Source organism: Quercus lobata, chromosome 2 (genome assembly GCF_001633185.2).
Source record: "Quercus lobata isolate SW786 chromosome 2, ValleyOak3.0 Primary Assembly, whole genome shotgun sequence".
Taxonomy (NCBI): domain Eukaryota; kingdom Viridiplantae; phylum Streptophyta; class Magnoliopsida; order Fagales; family Fagaceae; genus Quercus; species Quercus lobata.
Genome location: NC_044905.1, coordinates 34928605 through 34950624, shown reverse-complemented (window position 1 = coordinate 34950624; position 22020 = coordinate 34928605). Strand labels below are relative to the sequence as shown.

General features: G+C 37.2%; 1 protein-coding gene across 1 annotated transcript in view; it reads left to right on the top strand.

The window, feature by feature from the left end:
* The window catches only part of LOC115975447 (exocyst complex component SEC6-like), a 52065-nt gene that overhangs the window by 9283 nt on the left and 20762 nt on the right, over positions 1-22020 (top strand). The window contains exons 8-17 of the mRNA XM_031096226.1: positions 338-364; positions 2755-2862; positions 3055-3196; positions 3277-3321; positions 4294-4349; positions 10114-10222; positions 10807-10947; positions 11084-11263; positions 14081-14164; positions 14293-14379. Of these exons, the coding sequence (XP_030952086.1) occupies positions 338-364; positions 2755-2862; positions 3055-3196; positions 3277-3321; positions 4294-4349; positions 10114-10222; positions 10807-10947; positions 11084-11263; positions 14081-14164; positions 14293-14379 (979 nt within the window). The remainder of the gene's footprint in view (positions 1-337; positions 365-2754; positions 2863-3054; positions 3197-3276; positions 3322-4293; positions 4350-10113; positions 10223-10806; positions 10948-11083; positions 11264-14080; positions 14165-14292; positions 14380-22020) is intronic.

Here is a 22020-nt window from a genome sequence, read left to right as displayed (position 1 = left end):
GTTGGATGGTTATGTCACATGTTTAATCTCCTATAGATACGTGAATTGTAACTGCTTTAGCATCTTTGTTAGGCATGCTGCACCAGTATGACCAAAATCTATTCTCTGAGTAGTGGTCCAACCAAAAAAGGCCCTGCCTTCTAATAATTGCCTTCTTCCCCCCCCACCCCATGCCATGCGTCTTCGGAGTTGAAGGGTATCATTTTGTTATGGATTTATTTTCCTCTCTTTTTGGTACACATGCTTCAAAATCATTATTGCTTAAGTTACATATGGAATTTGCTTTGTGATTCTTTTGATGATCATTTAATTGTTTTATGTTTGATCTTTTTTGCAGCCCACAAACTTTGGTTCGTGCTTTAAGGTATGTCCGCGATGAACATCCTTAGTCTTTATCTTCTTATATATAATCTTGTATATTATTTTTGGATTTTGTTTTGACTTGCTTTCTTTCTTTCCTCTCATTCTTCCTAAACTAGTTTTGTGGGGTTAATTTGGTAATACTAATTTTTTTTTTAATTAAAAAAATGATGTGCCTTTTGTTTTTAAGAATCATAGATGATTTTATTAAAAAATAGAAAAATAATATAAAATTATATACCAGTTGAAAATTAGGTATCAATCCCCTTTGGAGAATGACATGTGCATTTTTTTTTTATAGGTAATAGAAAATAATTTAAAGTTTTGCAGTGTTTGGGATCCAGTGGGTAATGCCGAGGTCAGTTAGTTCTTTTTTCTTTATCTAGAGAAATTGGTTTGGAAAGCGTCTTTCAACCATTTGGAATATGGTCCCGGCATATTTAATGTGGTTAGTTTGGCAGGAATGCAATACCCGCATTTTTGAAGAAAAGGAGAGAACATTAGATCACCTAAAATCCCTCCTCTTTGGTACTTTGTTTCATTGAGCTTGTATTTGGGGGTGTACGAATTATATTTCTTTATATGAATTCTTAGTCTCTATTTCCTTTAGTTCTTGATTAGATTGTATTTGTTTCTTGTTCAGAGTGTTCATCATTGTGAACATGATGTTCAATTTTTTTCAATAAATGTCTTATTACCTATCAATTTTTTTTAAAAAAATTCCATATCAATCCCCTTGAGAGGCCCTGTATATTCCATACCCCCCCCCCCCCCCCCAAAAAAAAAAAACCCCTAAACCCAGAAACACCAGAAAAATGCTCTGGACTCCTTCAACATGCATAAAACCCTTCATTACTTCTAGATGTCCCTCTTCTTCCTCCCCAACCCCTCATCATTTCTGATTTCCCTTTTCTTCCTTCCCTTTTGCTCCTCACATCATAATTAAACTATTATACCTCTATCTGAAAAACCAATTAAACTATTATGCCCCTATCTGAAACCCCAATTTAGGAAACTGGCTTATGTTAGTAGAGTGGGTCTCACTTAGATTTTGGGATGATTTGGTCCAGAGTGGGGACTTTGCAACCCTAGAGTTATCATTTGGGATTTTGACTTTTTGACCCAGGTTTTTTATTTTATTTTTTAAAGGACATAGTTTGGCTTCAATCACCAATGCAAAGATGGCATTAGTCCTTGTCATGTGCAATGCACATGACTCACTTAACCCAACCAACCAAGTGAGTCTTGTGCATTGCATATAATGGTACACGTCATATTTCTATTGGTGGTTGGAGTCCAAGGCTCTAAACATGTTTGGAGTCAAACTTTTTCCTTTGTTAAATGCACCCTCTTGTGAGTCATTGCCTCATGGGCTTTCAACGTAATAGACTCACCCTGCATATCTTTTTCTTTTGATGGGTATCAGGCCATCCATATGATGCCATGCGAAAATGGGATACGAGATGTTTCGAGGGTTGTGAACGGTCCATCCTTGAAATTAATTCTCTCTCTCTTTTTTTTTTTTTTTTGGGGATTGTAGTGTAGCCTTTGCAACTCTTCCCTGTTCTAACCTTTTAGATTTGCTTGGGAATTGTAATTTGAAAACTTGATCGTTTTGCTCCCCAAGTACACCTCGGTAAACAGGGGCTTCCTCTCTTTTTTATCAATAAAATTTTGTTACTTATCAAAAAAAAGATGCCACACGAAAACAGGAATGGGAGATGCCCAGAAAGTTGCACAAGTACCGGTCAACCACCATTGACATGCAATTTCCATGTAAGAGTGTAGGGTGTACAAAGGTTCCTAAGAAAAAAGTTGTTTTCTTAGAGAAAATGGCTTTGGGGAAGATTTTGATGGGGCATAATGTAATTAAAAGAGGTATCACTATTGTTATTGCAACAGTGGACCATATGCTAATTTATTGCACAGTTTCTTATGAGTTGTTCGCTTTATTTTTGCTGTTCGGGGTATGGTGGTAACGCCTAAGAGTCATAGATGTATTCATTTGTTGGCCATCTTTATTTTTGCCTGAGTTCTGTTGCAGATTTTATCGATTCCCTCTTTTCTTGTATGTAACAATTGGAGGGTGTAAGTGAACATCATTTAATGCGTTGTCTTTTTTATATAAAAGGAACAAATTTTCAAAACAACCCTCATTAATTTAATACTAGTGAAGGAAGTATATTGACTTTTTAAATAAAGTAAAGGGTAAGTTAGGAAATTTATCTATTGATTTTTCAAAGAGGACTACATTTTGGGATGTCCAAAAGTGGAATAAAGAAATTAGAATTTGGGATGGAAGGAGTTTTTATTTAGGTCATTTTGGTTCATTTCACTCTTGTGCTAGTCTTGTAGTGTATAATCATCTTCCTCTTCTGTTTCTATCCCTTCTAGGGTTGTTGAAATGCAAGAAATCCTTGATCAACAACTTGCTGAGGAAGCCGCTGAGGCCGAGGGAGTTGGGGCACTGGCATCAATTGCAAATCCTCGTAGAACTGCCAAGTAAATATTTTGAATTAATTTTCTATTTCGGTTACTTTTTTTCACCTTGAAGTTTGATTGTGATTTCAAGTCACGGTTCCTTATATTCATATTGTGTATAGTCTGTCACAGAAGCTTTCTTAAACTTTATATCACAACCTTATTTTTTAAGGTGCACATATACTTTTGTTACTTTTTTCTTATTTCCTGCAGGAAGTCAACCAATGTAAAAGTTGCTTCAAAAAATATAACACCACAGCAGAAATTGAAGGTTCAGGAAAAAGGCTATAAGGATAAATGTTATGAGCAAATAAGGAAGACTGTTGAAGGACGATTTAACAAACTTCTGACAGAGGTATTCTTTTAATGGTTGCTCTGTTATATAAAAATTGAAATGTTAAGTATCTCTTATTCTGACAGTAATATGTGCATTAGCTTGTTATTGAGGACCTTAAAGCAGCGTTGGAGGAAGCTCGAACAGTAAGTACAACTTAACTTTACAATATTTATATTTTTTGTGCTCTACTTCTAGGTGGAGACTGAAGAAAAGAATTTTTCTGTATTTTTTTTTTCTTTATCAAACCAAAGTACTAGTGTATGTACTATTGAGTGGACACACATTCCTGTGTGTGTGTGTGTTTGTTTAGATATATATGCGTGCGCGTGTGCACGTGTGTGTGTGTTTGTGCATGTAAATTATTATGTCAGAGAGTTTTAAGTTAGTTATAAGATAAGTTGTCTTACAAAGATATCATAATCTCTTATTGATAAGAACATAAAATTTTTCATCCCTAAAAATAAATAATCATGTCCCTTGATTTAGACTAATCCTAGTTGTATGTAATAAAAATAATTCAGAAGCAAATATCCTTAAATAATTTAAAAATAAAGTAGGCTGCCATATCTCCACTTGAACAATATAGCTATACAAACATTATTTCTTTGTTATACATTTTCAGATTGTGTTCCACATTATTTCTCCGCATGTTGGAAGACAACTTGTACTCGAGTTTGTTTTCAATATCCTGCTGTCTATTGGAATTCTGAATAATCCTTGCTGTCCTTTCTTTCTTTGTCACCTTGCTCAATATAGAGCAAGCTCCTTAGCTTCAATAAGTTGATCAGATTTTTATGCATAAAAAAACTTGAACTTGTGAATTTTTCTTCAAATGAACAGTAGGCAATGAATAACAAATTAGCATCATTAGGGAACATACAACACATGACTTTGCTCTTTTCATGGTAGGTAGCATTAGAAATAATGATTGCACTATTCAATTACTATTATGAGCTTGTAGAAAATCTGATTTAGATTTTTGTTTCATTCTTTTCATGCTAGGTAGCATTAGAAATAATGATTACAGTATTCAATTACTATTATGAGCCTTAAAAAAACCTGATTTAGATTTTTGTTTCATTCATAATGTTGGTTGTTTCTTTTTTGACATTCAGATTGGAGAAGAGCTCGGAGATATTTATGACTATGTTGCCCCTTGTTTTCCTCCAAGGTTTGCACTGTGTCAAAATTTGCCTCTTTCTTTCGTCTTTTTCTTCCTTTTTTTTTTAAATTTTATTTTTTATTTTTTAAACTTTATCTGTTTTCTTAGTGAGCTTTCAGTTAATGCATCCATCTTTCTCTTGATTTGAGGTTTGTCATTAAGATTAGCTTTTCTCTTTCTCATCTTTTTACTCCTTAATTATTCCCTTATGGTGTACTGTTGGATGTCTCAGTCTTTTGACCTAAATATGCTTGATTTTACACCTGTTGTTACCTTCTACTAAAGGTTTTGTTTGTTGGTGTTGGTACTAGTTAGATGCCAAACAATTGGCTTCCCTGTTTGTTAATCTGGTATTGAAGGCTCAGCCCTCCAAATGTAATTCTGTTCTTCCAGGGCTTAAGAAATGTTTTTTGGGTCAATTTGAGTCTATATCCCTCTTTTGCTGATCCAAATTCCAAGTCTATGCAAACTTCAATTCACAACATTTTACCAATGGAGACCCAAAGTCACATTTTTTTTTATAAGTAATAAGGATTTATTGATAACGAAAGAGAGACACCCAAGTACAGAGGAAGTATACAGGGGTGTACAAATCAAATACAAAAATTACATAAATCAAGAAAATCCAAAAAAGAAGAAAAAGGATGGTTTCTCCACATTGAGAACTAGTCCAATAAGGTTCTGAAAAAAAGAAGCTTGAGATTAGGCATAGAACGCTCATTGCCTTCAAAACACCTACTATTTCTTTCCTTCCAAATACACCACATCAAACAATGAGGAACAACCATCCATATATCTCCATTGCGATGGCGACTAAATTGACCTTGCCAGCAAGCAAAAAGCTCAACAATAGACATTGACATAACCCAACAAACTCCAAATAAACCAAAATCCATATCCCACAACTCTAGAGCAATTGGACAATGAAGGAATAGATGGTCAACGGTTTCACTGTTACACTTGCACATATAAAACCAATCCAAAATGCAAACCTTTCTTTTCCTTAAATTGTCAATTGTCAAACATTTCCCCAAGGCAACGGTCCAAACAAAGAAAGCCACTCTAGAGGGAATCTTTTGCTTCCAAATGCTTTTCCAAGGGAAAAACTGATTACTGTGGCCAACTAGAAGATGGTAGTACGCACTAACCATAAACCCCTTACTCTTACAAGGTAGCCAACATCTCTTGTCCTCTCCAATCCCCCTTACAGGAGTGCTATAAATGGTATCTATGAAGCTCCAGAAAGCTTCCAGTTCCCAATTATGAACATCCCTACAAAAATGCATCTCCCAATGAAGGATTCCATTGGAGTACCTCATTAGATCAACCACACTTGTCTCTTTGTTTCGACAAATCCTATATAAATTAGAATAGCAGTCAGCGAGAGGAGATGATCCACACCATCTATCTAGCCAAAACCGCACTTTTGATCCATCTCCAATTTCATAAAGAAAAAACCGAGATAATGAGGGCCACCCCCTTCTAATATTTTTTCACAAACTAACTCCATAAGGACCAAAGAAAGAGCTAGAACATCAACCATCCCAATCACAACCATACTTCGCCTCTATCACTTAACGCCATAGAGCCTCACTTTTCTTGCCCAAATCTCCATAACCACTTCCCTAATAAAGCTACATTGAAGGTTCTTAGGTTCCTAATCCCTAAACCACCTAAAGAGAGAGGAGTACAAACCGTAGACCAATTAAAAAGATGAAATTTGGGCTCATCCCCTAGGCCACCCTATAGAAAGTCCCTCTGAAGTCTTGCAATTCGGTTGGCCATCGAAGCAGGAATAGGGAATAAAGAAAGAAAATACGTAGGAAGGTTAGAGAGAGTGCTTTTAATTCAGTAGCTCTACCTCCCTTGGCCATCCTATGAAGAAACCTCGTATTGGAGTCGCCCTCCTTTAAGTACAACACTCTGGACTTTTCCCTCCAGCTAATCTCCTCTAACAAGGCTATCTTCTCAAGATCAGCGCGAAAGGATGCTTTTTCCAATTTTTCCTCCTCTAAAAGAGGTTGATTGTCCTCTTTTACATCCAAAGCATTCAACTTACTCCATAATTGCTGTTTCTTGGCTGAGATGTTGCCAAAATCTGATTCGTTCCATTGTTTTAGATCTGATTTTAGAGTAGGAAAAAGGGGATGATGTTGTTGTGGAGGATTGGGTTTCAGATATCTGCTCCAAGGATGCCTTTCAGTGTACTGTACCTTCGCTTCCTCTAACTGTTGAACCACTGGCTTACTCTTTGCCTATGGATAATGGTGATGGGTTAGCAACTCTGGTTGTGAAGAATTTGCTAGGTAAGGACAATTACTCAGAATGGTTTCAGGAAAAATTCAGTGGGTTGATGACTTTCTTGGGACATCCCTCAAAGGTTTGGAAGAGCCAACAACCAATTTTTTGTTGGCTGTTGAAGTTGAGTTACAGTAGAGGTCTTTTAAGGAAAAAACTGAACAAACCGTGAAGAGCTTAGGGAGGAAAGGAATAAGGGAATTAAGGGGTTTATTTAGCTCTGTCAATTATGGTTCAATTTCAACAAGGCACATTGGTAATGGTAAGGAAAGGGCTCTAATTATTTCCCAATGAATTTGAAGATTTTATCTTGGAATGTTAGAGGATTGAATGAGAAGGAAAAACGGCTCAAGATTCGTAATTTATTACGTACTTGGAGGGCTGATATCGTTTGTTTGCAAGAGACAAAATTGGAATGGGTTACAAGAGGACTTGTTAGAAGTATATGGAGTTGTCCTTATATAGATTGGTTATATTTGGGTTTAGAGGGTGCTTCTGGTGGAATTCTGCTCATGTGGGACAGAAGGGTGGTTGAAAAGATAGACGAAGCAGTGGGGCATTTTTTGATTTCTTGTAGGTTCAAAAACGTCAATGACCAATTTCAGTGGGCTTTCATAGGCATCTATGGTCCAAATTTGAACAGAGAGCGTCAATTTATGTGGGAGGAATTGGCAGGCTTGAACAGTTGGTGGAATTTGCCATGGTGTTTGGGAGGTGATTTTAATGTTATCCGCTTCCCATCGGAGAGGTTAGGGGCGGGAAGATTTACTTGCTGCATGTATGATTTTTCAGATTTTATATCTCTTTATGGGCTAATGGATTATCCTTTGGAGGGAGGTCTTTTCACATGGTCTAACTCTACCTCAACTTCTAGAATAGATCGGTTTCTCTTCTCTCCGGTATTGGCAGAATATTTCACACATTTCTCCCAAAAAAGGCTGCCTAGAGTGTTATCTGATCACTTTCCAATTCTTTTGGAGAGTGGGAGTCATTGAAGAGGGCGAATTCCTTTTCGTTTTGAGAATATGTGGTTGAAGGCGGAGGGGTTCTTAGACAAGGTGAAGTCCTGGTGGGAGAATTACCACTTTCAAGGGACTCCTAGTTACATTCTCAAGAAGTACTCCGTCAACTACCTCTCCCAGTGGCAAAGAGATTTGAAACAGGACTTCCACCCTCCTCCCATCACGCAATTCGAGAACCCATTGCTCAGAATTCCCTGATTTCTTGATGACATTGTCTGAATGCTCATGGATGATCTGTTGGATGTCACGTTGCAAGGCCACATCACCATCAGAAAACAGAGGCTCATCCACGGAAGCATCGGAACACAGAGACCGAGCCACAGAAGCGTCAGAGACGTTGACCACTGAGAGAAGCTTCTCGGTGCATGTCGGAACCATGTGTGTCGGAGTTAGCTTAGCCTCGGACTTATCGCTACCCACCAGAGAAGCACTTATAGATGCCGAAGTGGTTGGGTGAGAGGGAGGAACTTGCAAGGAATGCATAGAGTGTGGGTGGGTCAGATTATAATTGTTGAGAGGAATAGTGGGATGGGAAGGTTTGGGCTGCCACTTAAAAAGAGTTTTATGTTTGGGGTTATAATTGTTGTTGGGCTTTGGGTGTGGGTTTGGAACTTGGCCAACCGAAGGGTCCTCCTCAAAAGCCTTGGACCAGCTAATCCCCACTTACCTTTAGGCCCATGTTCTTTTGGGCCCTTTTCATTAACCTCAAACCACACAATATCCCGTCTCCCATCTTGCCTACACTCTAAACGCATAAAAAGATCCAAGGACAACTCAGATATTACATCATTACATTCAATTCCATTTATAGTTGACAAAATCGTCGCTATTGGTTGCTTCCTCTGTCCCGAGATACAATCCTTGCAGGTACACGGTTATTACGGCTAAGATTTGACAAGAGCCTATCCTTGCAGGTATCACAGTTTTTGAGGCTGAAATCTCTTAGTTTTGAATTTTGAACCAAGACAGATTTTTTTCCTTCATCTCCTCCGCCACCGCTGTATTTCCGATTCCCCACCACCACCGACGCAAAGGATTTAGAGGCATCTCTATTGGGAAAACCTGTGATTGCTTGCTTGGGAGCTAGAGACTCCGGGTCTGTCGCCTTTCTCAGGTGGAGCAAAACCTCTCCAGCCACTTCCCAACTTCCCTTCTGGCACCACTATAGAACCCTTACGGCGACCATGAATGAGTTCAGAAATTACAAAGAAGAAGCAGTAAGAGTTGGAACCCAACTGAAGAATAAAACATTTGTCACCCTCACGGAAGGATTTCGCAAACTAACCACGAGACTGTCCAGCGATCAGTTCTTCCACATTGAACAGCAATCTCTTTGCACATCCTTTTCCCATAAAAATTGATCTTAAAGAATCTCTACCTCTCTCATAAATACGAAGTTGGTAAAACATACCACCTTCCTCAACTGTAAACTCAAAGGTTTTTGATTCAACGAAGAAGAACACAGAGCCTCCCATATTGAAAAAGAAAACAACAAAGGAAGCAAAAAAAACACAAAAGAAAACAGGATAACAGAGAAAAAATATATGGCTAATTCGAGGTAGGCCCAAAGTCACATTATTTTCTATAATTCACCTTCAGCAAAGCATTACAATTTTTGCCTCGAACTCTTAAAAGGCAGCAGTCTGAAAATTTCTGGAGGAATATGGGAATGAATGGTTCTGTAGCTTGTTCCATCTTATCATGTTGTTTTCATTAAAAAAAAAAAGGTTTCTTAACAGCCATACACCTTACAGACAATCCAATACTACTGAGTGCAAATTCTAGTGGGTTGCAATGTAATAATCTAAAAGGAAAGATTGATTGTCTATGATATAGTTTGGTAGAGGTCCTATCAAAAAAAAAAAGTTTGATAGAGGAGAGCGATTAATGCACCAGTGAGAATGAGTGAGTTGATTCAAATTGAGAGAACGAAGATAGGTAGAGAAAGTCCTAGAATGGCATTAGTAGAAGTAAAAAAGCACGTCAATTAAGGAGGTAACCAAGAGTATGCCTTTAAATAGAATAAAATGGTGGAAAGGAATGTTTGTGCCATACTTGACTAGTTTGTTGATAATCCATAGCTGACCCCAAAATTTTGGGATTAAGGCTTGGTTGTAGTACTGATTGTCTTTGTAACTGTTACTAATTTATATTTGGGCTACATAGGCTCCTGGTAATTATATGGTTTACTTTGGTGCTACATGTGTGGGCCAATGGTCAAAGCCCAGTCAGAACTTTTGTGAACAAGGTTCTAGTTTATTGGAAAGGTTAACTCCGCTAGCATTATCATTCTGTAGTTTGTGCAGTTGTATGTGTGTGCGTGAGCTCACATGGATGAGTCCGTCATCATATCTGCCTGTACTTACGTTGAACTTAGGAAGCATTTTTTGTGTTGAGGGATATATTCCATGTAAATGTTTTATTTGTACTGATTCAGTCTTCCATGCTGGCAGATATGAAATATTCCAACTCATGGTAAATCTGTATACTGAGAGGTTCATTCAGATGCTTAGATTGCTCAGTGACAGGGCGAATGAATTAACAAATATAGAGATTTTGAAGGTATTTTGCTCAATTCCTTATGATTTTCAAGCAAGCATCTTATTTTTGCAAATAGTCTTTACAGAAGTAAACAGACCATGTGCTATGGCACATGGAACAACTTGGCCATTTGCAAGTTTTCTCATACCAAGATGTGTCATTGTAGCTATACTTGGACTTTGGATTTTGACGGAGTCTAGTTTGGATAAATTCAATTTTTGTTTCCATTGTAGCACTTCCTTTGTTTATCAAGTGATGAATGATCTAAATTCATAAAAACTGCTGGTTAGTTGATGATAAGCTCCACCTTGCTTTTTCTGATGCTGCTGATTGATGTAATTATTGGTCCAGAGGTCTTTCATAGTGCTCTACAATTGGGTAATTACATCACTGGAGTGCCCTACAGCTGAATAATTACATCAGACATGGCACTTTTCTTAGAAGCAACTGTAGTTAAAGTATATGGGGGTGGAAAAATGGTTTCAGTATTTTGCTTATTGAAGCATATTTTATTTCTGACTTTTTTAGGTATAATGTGTTTCATATTATCATTTGAATTTCTTATTCCTGACTTTTTGTTTCTCTTTCTTATTGCCTACAACTAGGTAACTGGTTGGGTAGTTGAATACCAAGATAACCTGATTGGGCTTGGTGTTGATGACTCTTTGGCTCAAGTTTGTTCTGAGAGTGGTGCCATGGATCCCCTCATGAATGCATATGTAGAGAGAATGCAAGCTACAACAAGGGTAAATTATTTACCTGCCTTATCAATCTGTTGCAAATCATATTTGATCATTTATGATATTGCGCAAATCACCTCTCTTGCTGAGCCAGACCACTTCTCCCATGTAACTATTGCTTTTTACTGGTTCTGTTTTCTAGAAATGGTACTTGAATATCTTGGAGGCTGATAAGGTGCAGCCACCAAAGAAAACAGAGGATGGAAAGCTGTATACACCAGCTGCAGTTGATTTATTCAGAATCCTAGGAGAGCAAGTGCAAATTGTTCGGGATAATAGCACTGATGTCATGCTATACAGAATTGCTTTGGCAATCATTCAGGTGATTAAGCCGAACTTTCATAGACATATTTGATATGCATTAATCCCTCAAAAATTAAATACAACTCTTAAAGTTCAAAATAATTTTTGAATTGGTTCACATAATTTAGTAATTATAAAGTGTGCATGGAACAATTTTTTCTTCTTCAATTTTCTGCATGTATATGATTTTTTCACAGTCTAGGCAGCAGCCATAACAACATACACTCACATTAATAAAGTAAGTTTCTTATATATATATATATATATATATATTATATTTAAAGAGCGAATACTTCCTTGGTAAGTAATCTTGGCCATAAAAAATGTCTGCTCGGTATTCTTTGTTGAGGGGATGAAATGAATTGAAAGTTAAGCTGGTTAAATTTTTTCTTGGAACTGTCTTCCCTCTACCTTCGTATCTAATCTTATCTCTCCTTGCTTTTCTCAGCTTTCTCATGTCATATTCTTTCCTAACCTGATTTCCAACAAATCAAGTTTTTTGCCTTCTACATATCCAACCTAAGATTCTAAATCTTACCCACTTGATTCTCACCACATTCCTAGAAAGAAAGCCCCTAAACCACACGTATTCTAAGACTGTCCTGCATCAAGTTGGACTTTGACATTACAAAACTTACAGAATTAGAGTGTGGAATATAGTTCAACACTGTTTTTTTCCGGACATTAAGCTGTTCTTCTTTAAAACCTTGTTGGATTGGATGTTGGTTGTGGGTTTCTATTCTTTATGTTCAATTTATGATTTGATTGATCGTTGTAATCTGTGCACTTTGATTGTACTGTCCCCATTTGTATACATCCTGTATACTTGGGTGACTATTTTTTCTGGCATCAATAAAGTTTCATTACTTATAAAGAAAATTATAGTTCCATCTTGTTTGAAGTGGCAAATTTGGAGGGAAAGGATTAGGAGGACTTTTGAGGGGCAAGAGCCATCTATGGAGAAAGTAAAATCTCATTGTGTTGGATCTCTCTTCTATTTGACAACATTGGATGGAAGCAGACCTTCCAATGGATCTCTCTTCTATTTGATGTCAGTGGATGGCAGTTGAATGATACAAAAGAAAATTTAGGAATTTCAAAGAAAGAGAAAGAAAGTGGCAGCATAATGAGAGAGAATTCTCGAATCTCAATTCTGATTTTTTTTTTTTTTTCATAAGTAACAGTTTTTATTTTTATTTAAATAAATAATAAATTTTTTATTAAACATTAAAAAAAAGAGTCACCCAAGTATACACGATGTATACAGCTGGGGATCAATATAATCAAGAACAAAAATTACAAGCATCCATCAAATCATAAATTGAAGAGATAGAGTGGCTTTCTACAATAGACATCCAATCTAGTAGTGTTTTAAAAAATAAAAGTTTTAGATTCATTATTGTCCTTTCAGAATACTCAAAACATTGGTTGTTCTGCTCCTGTGAAATGCACCGCATCAAACAAACAAGGAGGGACAGCCATCCAGAGAATATTGTTGTGATGACGAACAAACTTCCGTTGCCAACATGCTAGAGGTTCAACCACAAACTTCGGCATTACCCAGTAGAGACCAAACAATGTGAATACCATAGACCAAAGCTGGATTGCAGTAGGACAATGCAATGAAAGATGATCTATTGATTCCCCAATGCATTTACACATTTAACACCAATCTAGAATCCATAATTTTCTTGTGTATGTTATCAATTGTCAAAATTTTCCCCAAAGCAGCTGTCCAAACAATGAATGCTACTTTGGAACGAAAAATTTTATTAGGAAGAAAACAACCTAGTACACCGGCGGTGTACTTAGAGAGAAGTACAATCAGTTCAAAATACAATGATCAAACAATTTTAGAGAGAAAAACAAGGCGGAAAAATAAAAGCAACACTCTAATCCAATAAAGTATGAAGGAAGAAGGCTTTAATTTCAAGTATATTCTGTTCACATCCCTTGAAACTTCTGGAATTCTGTCAAATCTCAATTCTGATTCTAGAGGAAATTTTTATTCAATGACAAAGTTGAGTTTACAATGTCCAACCTTGCTATTTATACGCTAAGGAGTTGGTTATGCTAACCACAGGTGGACATCACCCCTAATAACAACCCCTTAGCAAACTATTGCTAGCAGATGCAAAAACAATTAATCATGTTTTAAATCATAACAAACTATAGCTAGCACGTGTTTAAATATCATAACTATAACCTGCCAAGAGCCTTGTAACTCAACTGATTGGCATCTCCTAGTGTGTTCACGACATCTAAGATTCAATTCCCCCCTCCCCTATTGTTACTATCGAATTATCAAAAATCATAACTATAACCTGCACAGTAAAGACAATTTGTCACATGTTTTAAAAGAACGTCCATTGCCATGTAGATTACTCAGCCATGTCATCATCCCATGAGGAATAGTAGGCCAACTTATTATGCCCATGTAGATTATTCGGCCATGTCAGCATGCCATGTGAATGGTTGGCCACATCATCATGCCCTAAATCATAGACCTTCAAATTTGTATGATTTCATAGATTCAATGTATTCATGATCTTTGTAGCGGAACTCTTGGGTATACAGCCAATATACACCACTTGTTCCCTATTTACTTGTACAATCTTTCATCAATAAAATTCTTATAAAAAAAAAAGTTACTTCTTTCAAATATGAATGTATTCAATTGCTTCGCTCACTCTTATGCAGTTCTTTACTATGTGAGTGGGTTAATTGATCAGTTAATATTGCTAGAAGTCATTATTATATGATTAAAAGCTTTGATGTGGATTTTTTTTTTTTTGCTTTCCCCCATTTTTGGACCTCATGGTTTCTCTTGCTTCAGGTCATGATTGATTTTCAAGCCGCTGAGAGGAAGAGACTTGAAGAACCTGCTTCTGAAGTTGGTCTGGAACCTTTGTGTGCAATGGTGTGTGAGTTATTTGATCATTTAGCCTGGGACAATGTTTGGCACTTGCATTGAAATTAACTTATTATATGTTTCTGCTATTGACTGTGTACATATTAACAAAAATCTCCTATTGTTATTGTGTACAGATTAACAACAATCTGCGCTGCTATGATCTTGCAATGGAGCTAAGTAATAGCACTATGGAAGCTCTTCCACAAAACTATGCTGAACAGGTTATATTTTTATTGATCCAAGTTCTTTTCTCCTCATCGTCTTTTATTATTCCTCTCTCTCTCTCTCTCTCTCTCTCGGGTTCCTGATTACTGCAATGCTAAAATAAGTCATGACCCTGCTACATTCCGTATATCAATTGGTTCCTTTAGCTTTAGTACTCTAATGTATTTCCTGAACTTTTGTTCATATTACGTATATCCCTTTGGAGTAAGCATGTCATGAATTCATGTGAATGTATGACTTTGCTGCCTTTCTTTTTTTCTTAATTGGGTTTATTGGCCAGTCTCATATAAATTAATTAATCAGTGTTATACTTTGTTCAATAATTTAGGTAGGAATGTCTGTTGGTAATCCTGAAAAAACATTGTCCATCATCTCTAGAGTCAGCAATATGTTCCAAGCAAAGGAGAAGCAATTTTTCATCTTCTTTTTAATTTTTAATTTTCTGTTTCTTTTAAATAAAATTAAGATAACAGGCTGAAAAGATGGACATCCCTCCTCCCCCATTGTAACTATCAAATTATACAAAAAAAAAATGGATGACTGTTCTCCCACTCTTCAAATGAATCAAATTGCTTGACCCAAACAGATTGAAACTGAGTGCCTTATTTTTTGTTGTTTTTTTTCCCTGTTCATTTGTTTTGTATTTTTTTTTTCCTTCATGTGTGTGTGTGTTTTTATTGTGCTTTTGCCCTAGTGATGTGTTGTGGTTATGGGTTCAACATAAGCGAGAGCCTTGTGTATTGGGTTTAATCTTTTTACGTGTGAGTGCTTGGTGTGAATGGTAATTAGCATATCATAGGCTCCTCCATTTTTCTTTTTTTTGTTTCCCATTTTTTCCCATCGATGTGAGCTCTAGGGGAAGACCAGCCTATTATCCCTAGAGTAACTTTTTTTAAGAGAAGTGTTTGTATTAGTCGTTTTCTGATTTATGAGGGATTAGTTGCATAAAGCCTTGTTACAACAAACCCAAGGAGTAACCAGGCATAAAGTATAATATTACTGCCACTTATTATTTCGGCTTAGTGAGTCTTCTTCTGACAAACTGTTGGCGCCACTCCTCAACAAGCTAACCAGGCATAAATTTTTAATATTCCTAGCTTCCATCTTCTTTGGCATCAAGGTGATGAATTTAGCATTCAAAGATTTCTCAAACATTCATGTCTCATAAACATTTTGGAGAAAAGATTGTGACGTCCCCCTCAATCCCCCTCCTAACAACAACTGAAAGTTCAAATAATGTAAAAATACCCTTGAATGTTTAGACCCTCAATTTACAAATTACCAATTTAGGCTTTATATCAAACAATTAATGTGCGGAACATGAACAAAAGCTTAATACAGAATTGGTAAACAATCTATGCCAATTAAAATCACATCCACAACAGAAAATAAAAGGCAAAGATAAAGGGAAGAGAGATGCAAACACAAGGATAACACACGATGTGTTATCGAAGAGGAAACCGAAGCCCTCGGCGTAAAACCTCTCTGCCGCCCTCCAAGCGGTAAACAATCCACTAGGAAATGTAGTTGGGATATATGAACAGCAATAGAGCCTCCAAGCCTAATCTACCCAGTGTACCTATGCCCTCCAAACTTCTTGCTCCAACGAGGTTGCGCCAAACCTATTTCTTTTCTAGCTTCTCGGATTCCGCTACTTAACCATAGCATCAACCAATGTAAATTGGTTCCTTCCTAACTGCTTCCCAGAACACCAAACAGCCCTCTCACAGTAATGGATATGGTGAGAAAAGGTTTTGGTAAAATGTCTCTCAAGGATTTAACAATGGAGAGGAAAAGAGTTGAGGAATTTGAAGAGTCTCTTATGTAAAGATTGTTGATGAATCAATCTTGTTTTACTCTAGGGTTTTTCTCTCAAAATTCTCTCTAGAAGCTCTCTTTCTTTCGTGGGTATAGGGGGTATTTATACTAGGGTGAGAAAGGAATGTAAAACATTAGGTTTTTCAAAACAGGGTTGGCTCATGACTTGGCCTCGCAGCTTGACTGAGTCGCGAGATCCAGCCACGCGATAACAGAATGGTTAGTTGCCCTATTTTGTCTTGTAGTGCTCCAGCTAGCATGACACTTCAACTTTTGGCATGCTTGGCACGTGTGCTGCTTCTGGCGGCTTGCAGCCGCGAGTCACCCGCGAGATCCAGTCGCAAGACTCTGTTTTTTTGCACACTCTTGAGCATTCAACACTCTATCTTACTCACTACCCTTACAACAAACCTACTTAAATACAAGGTTATTAATTGCTGAAATACAAGCAAATTTGGCACGGAATAAAACCAACAAGATGGTTGAATAAATTCAACCTTACAATCTTCTCCTTTGGCTATTCCGTGACAAAACCCTAAAACAGACTCTAGACTTAACATGTGAGGTGGGAACAGTTGAGCAAAACTCACTCACACCTAATTCTAGAAACTGTGAGGCACTTGAATCATATGAACATGAAACTCCTGAAACACAACAATACACCATGATCATTGTATGCAGAAAACATGAAATGCATATGAAACAAGTATAAAGTAATCAAGCAAAGATGAAGTTAAGAAACAAACCATGGCTTGATCAAACAAGTAATCACTACAAGGTAGTGATCACAATGCTCATTCACACTTGAAATGAACACTTGAACATACAAGCTAACAAGAATAATGCAAGTTACTTGTATGCCCAACACTCAACCAATGCATAATACACTAAGTATATGCATTTAGGAACAATCCTACAAGAGCACAAGAGTGACAGTACTTAACCAGAAAATGCATGACATTTAGATAGAAGTATTGATTTAACAAAAACATAGAGGCTGCATAAAGCATGGTACAAACCATAAAACCTACAAGAAACCCTAAAAGCTTACAAAAGCAACATGAGTACAAAACAAATATAAACTGAAAAACATCAACAATATATATATATATATATATATAAAGTAGACCAAGTTTAAAAAACATCCATGTGTTATGAGTTAGAAACAAAAATACACCAAAACCACAGTGTATCAAACCCATAGTAACAATAAATATCCAAAAACATAAACCTATAAATTAAGGATAAGACTAAAACAAAAGTATGTGTACTCCCCCTATTACTATGCACACTTCCCTTTGAGCTTTCTCCCCCTTACTGAATGTTCTTCTCCTTTTTGGCACAAATAGGTAAAGGCTGTCGTCTAACTTTTGTTGAATAGCTTCTAGCTGATTCTCCATGGTCTCGAGTCGCATTTGAACATGGTTGTTGGTGGAGTAGAGAAGTGTCACCATTTCCTCAATGCGTTTCTGAATATTTTCAAGCAAACTACCCACTCTATCAGTTTAAGGATCAGATTGTGCTTGCGGAATGCTAGTTTGTTGAACTTCAGGGATGACACGTGAAGTAGGTGTGGTATGTACAAGTGTCTCTGACTCAGGAGCAGATGGAGTAACCGGAGAGATGTGTGCACTCTTTGGTGTTTTAGAGGAATGATTTCTGTTGGCTTGTAGGGTGAACATGGAAATTGGACGCAGACGGGTCATCATTTTTCCATCTGAGGGAAGAACAATGCCTTCACGAAGAATGAACTTCATGATGAGACTGCAAAATGGAATACATCCTCGAGCTGCAGATCGAGCCGCGGTCTTCCTCATGGTTTGAAAGACGTGGGCACAGATATCAATGGGGGCTCCTATAATAAGATCACAAAGGAATTGAGCTCTTCCAAGATTTATGAAGGTAGTGTTGGACAGTGGGTAGAGATTAGAGAACATGATCAGTTTTAGTGTGGTCAACTCTAGTGCAAACTTTAGGGTGCTTATGGATGTGCATGTACTGGATACTTCATGATCAGGTCCTAGAACTTGTAGAATGTCTTGAGTCTCTGGCGTTCGATCATCATATGGAGTTAGGTCCACATCCGTAGGTCTTCTGATGCGGAGAATTTCGGCTATGGAGTTTGGGGTGATGATAAATTCCTTTCCTCTTACCCAGCAAACTAGCGCAACTCTAAGATCACTTGAATTAGAGTAGCATTCCTTAACCAGTTCATCCATTAGATCGACAAAATTCCCAAATAAGTTTGCCCAATCTCTTGGCTCAAAGATTCGAGGGATAAAAGTGGTCCCTAAGGTATCAAATTCAACCACCCGTTCCACTATAGGAGATGCTCTGTCAAAAATGTTTGAGTATATGTGTGAGGTAAGCGAGGTTCTGAACCTCTCCAAATTGGAGTCTTGAGATGACTGGGATGAGAGTTGAGTCCTTTTAGCAACTGGGGTTGATGGATCATCAGTAACAATGTCTTTGCCCTTAGAGGATCAACGAGACATCTGCAAGAGAATAGACACACAGCAAAGAACCAAAAACAACACCACAAAGGACAGATATCAGCTTGATTAGATTCAGATATGAGTGTAAACCAGAGATATCATACACAAATACAAACATAAGTCAGGTCAGCGCCAAACAAAACCATGAGCAACACTGAAGTGCAGAAAGAGGCAGGTGCATCAAATTGGTGATATTGCAAGAGAACACAGAGAAACACAAATTTATAAATAACTGTCAATGAGACAGTCTACCATGAGCATGATGTGCACAGATCAAGAATATTGGTGAAATAAGGACGGATAGCACAAATAAGACCACAGAAGATAGGAACAGGCATAAAACAACAATATGGAAGAACAGTGGAAACCACACACACCCAAGATAGAGCACACGGCAGTGAGGCACAGCATTCTGAAAAAGAAATGATTTAAAGTAATACTCTCAAGACATAAGCACACACATGTTATGTCAAACATAAAAACACAGTAATATAAGATAAGTAATCCAATGCCTTTGACAAACATAAACACTTACACATACAAACGGAGTAAAACACAAAAAAATACCAAACCCATTAACCAAATGAGTATGAAATCCAACAATAGCCAGAGTACAGAACAAAGAAAAACACAATGAGACCAATACTATGAAAACGGATGAAATCTGCAGCAAACACAACCCTCCAAACCCAGCAATCTAAGAGTAGAATGTTCGAACACAAAATCCAATAACAACTCAAACGGCAAGAAAATAATACTCAAAACATAACATATGAAGTGAGGAAGAGAAGACCCATACCTTTTCTTGATGGTTTTGAGAAGAAATGAAGCAACAATGGAATTCGAAGTGGGTTACACGGAGCATTTGGGAAGGAGACAGTTGAGAGAAAAGATGAACAGTCACAAAAAGTTCGAGGAAAAACTGAAAAAGATTTTAAAAACTGCCCTCACTGTGCAAAACACGCGTTTTTCGCGGCTGAGGTAAGTCGCCAGATAGTCGCCAGATCCACCCGCCAAAACACTTCAAGCCAAAAGTTTTGAAAAAATTTCTAAGTGTTTTTCGCTATTGGAAGTCTTACTCGCGAGGGAGTCACGAGCTGAGTCGCGAAAATCTCTGTGTACCTCTCGCGACTGGACCTTCCACTCACGAACAAGTCGCCAAAATTGACCCTCGAGCTCGCGACTGTGGCATGCGATTTGACTTACCCACGACTGAGTCGCCAAAACAGGACAATACTGTTTTTTGAAATTTTCAGTTTTTGAAGAACAAAATACTTTCTAAAAACACCTAAAACACTCAAAAAAAATTTGTGCTTGAATCAATAAAGATTGAGCATGTGAAAACACATTTTATCAAGTACAATCACACAAATAAATATGGCATTCATTGAACATAAATTTGTGTGTTGTGTGTGAGTATCAACAATGAGATAGTCTTTTGTCTAATGTGAAGCTTCAATGATCAATTCAACCAAGACATACACAATTAGCACTAGATCATGTGACCCATCTCAATTACAAAAGTATGCATATATGACCTCCCACAAGACTTGATTACATAATTTGGAACTTTACATTTGACTCCACTTTCAATCATAACATTTGATCTTTTTGATCTTTTCGATACAATCACCTCTCATTGTGAGAGATAAATGATATTTCACCTTGATGAGATAGCCTTTGACTTTTTGAATAATCATTCACTTTAATTTTTGGTCGCTTTCCCTTTTTCTTAGTCGAATACTAGTATGTGCGACAGGCTTTTGCAACTCAATATCTCTTTTCATTTGGAGATTTACATTTGGTGAGCTCTTTTTAGCAAAAACAAAAATAAAAAATGGGAAGATATATAGGCTCAAGTCTATGCATGTTTCAAGATCAACATAACCATTCACTAATCATTCATGACAAGTTTGAAGATCTATTTACAACAGTCACATAGATTTCAAAGTTTCTTCCACAGTGATAAGAGTGCAAAGAAACAAGCTACGCTCGTAAATGCACACAGCCATTAGCACAAAGGTACAAGGCAAAACACGTTTTGAGACAACTCAACAATGTCGATCAAACTTTTTGATTTTCTACTTTTTATGTGGTTTTTTTTTTTTTTTTTTTTTGACATATAAGAAGGAAAAGATTGATCAAAAACAACAAAAAGGAATAAATGATAGAATGCAAAAATAAATAAACACAATTCAACCAACACAATTAAAAAACAAACAACCAAACTAAGTCACAAAGCATAGGAAGTATTGATGCATGGACATATTGTAATGCTTATGTATGAGTACCCTTTTTCACCCACACGTCACTTGCGTTTGGGGTGATTTCCTTATAGGATTGGGTACGAGAGTTAGGGCTTTCAAACCTTCGTGTGAAGCTCTCCAAGCAGTTGGTGAAAGCACCAATCATCTTCATCACGTCCATCATTCCGGTATCACCACTTTGATCTCTTTATGGTTCACCAACCCAATTTCTCCTGTCATTTCTAGGTCCTCGTGACCTTAGAGCAGTTGCATTATTCATTGCTCTCAACTTTTGACAATTTGGCCGAGTATGTCCTTGAAGTCCGCAATGATGACACACATAGTTCAATCTAAGACCTCTTTGTGATCGTGGACGAGACTTGGCTCGAGATTCAGACTTGCCCAAAGATTGATTACGAGGATTGTTCAACATCCGTTGGTTCTCCACATTCCTTTTCTCCTCAATCTTGGGCTTCTCAGCAGTAGGGCCAACTTCAGCTGATTCTTTGGCCTTTATAAATTTCACTTCTTTAGTGATATTGCCAGATGAGTTACTCCCTTTGGTATATACCAATCCGGATTTGTTTGAAAAGCTCTTTTGTGATGAAATAACATCATCTAGCTTCTTGGTGGTGATCCTCTCTATTTTAGCATTTGCTTGCATAACCTCTTGCTCTAGAAATCTCACTTTTGTGTAAGTTTCTAACAGCTCACCGTTCAGTGTTTCTATCTCACATTTGACCTCCTTATATCGAATTAGGAGACTTTTATAGTCCTCCTCTGCCTTCTTTATCTTTCTCACAGCTGCCTTTGCCACCCTTGTGTACTCATCCGACCTCTCCAGGAGTGAGTTATAATTGTCTTGAAGATTGGTTGTGTTTCCATCTTCTTCTGCATCTGATTCCTCAACAGCTCCAAATGATTCTTCATCACTATGTACTCCAAACTCTTTGTACAAGTAGATTCAACTCGTCTGAAGAATCAACGTGAGCAATAGTCATAAAAGTGGAGTAATTCCCTTCTCCGTCACAGCTTTCCTCAGAATCAGAGTTGGATGAATCCGAGTCACTCAGTGTCA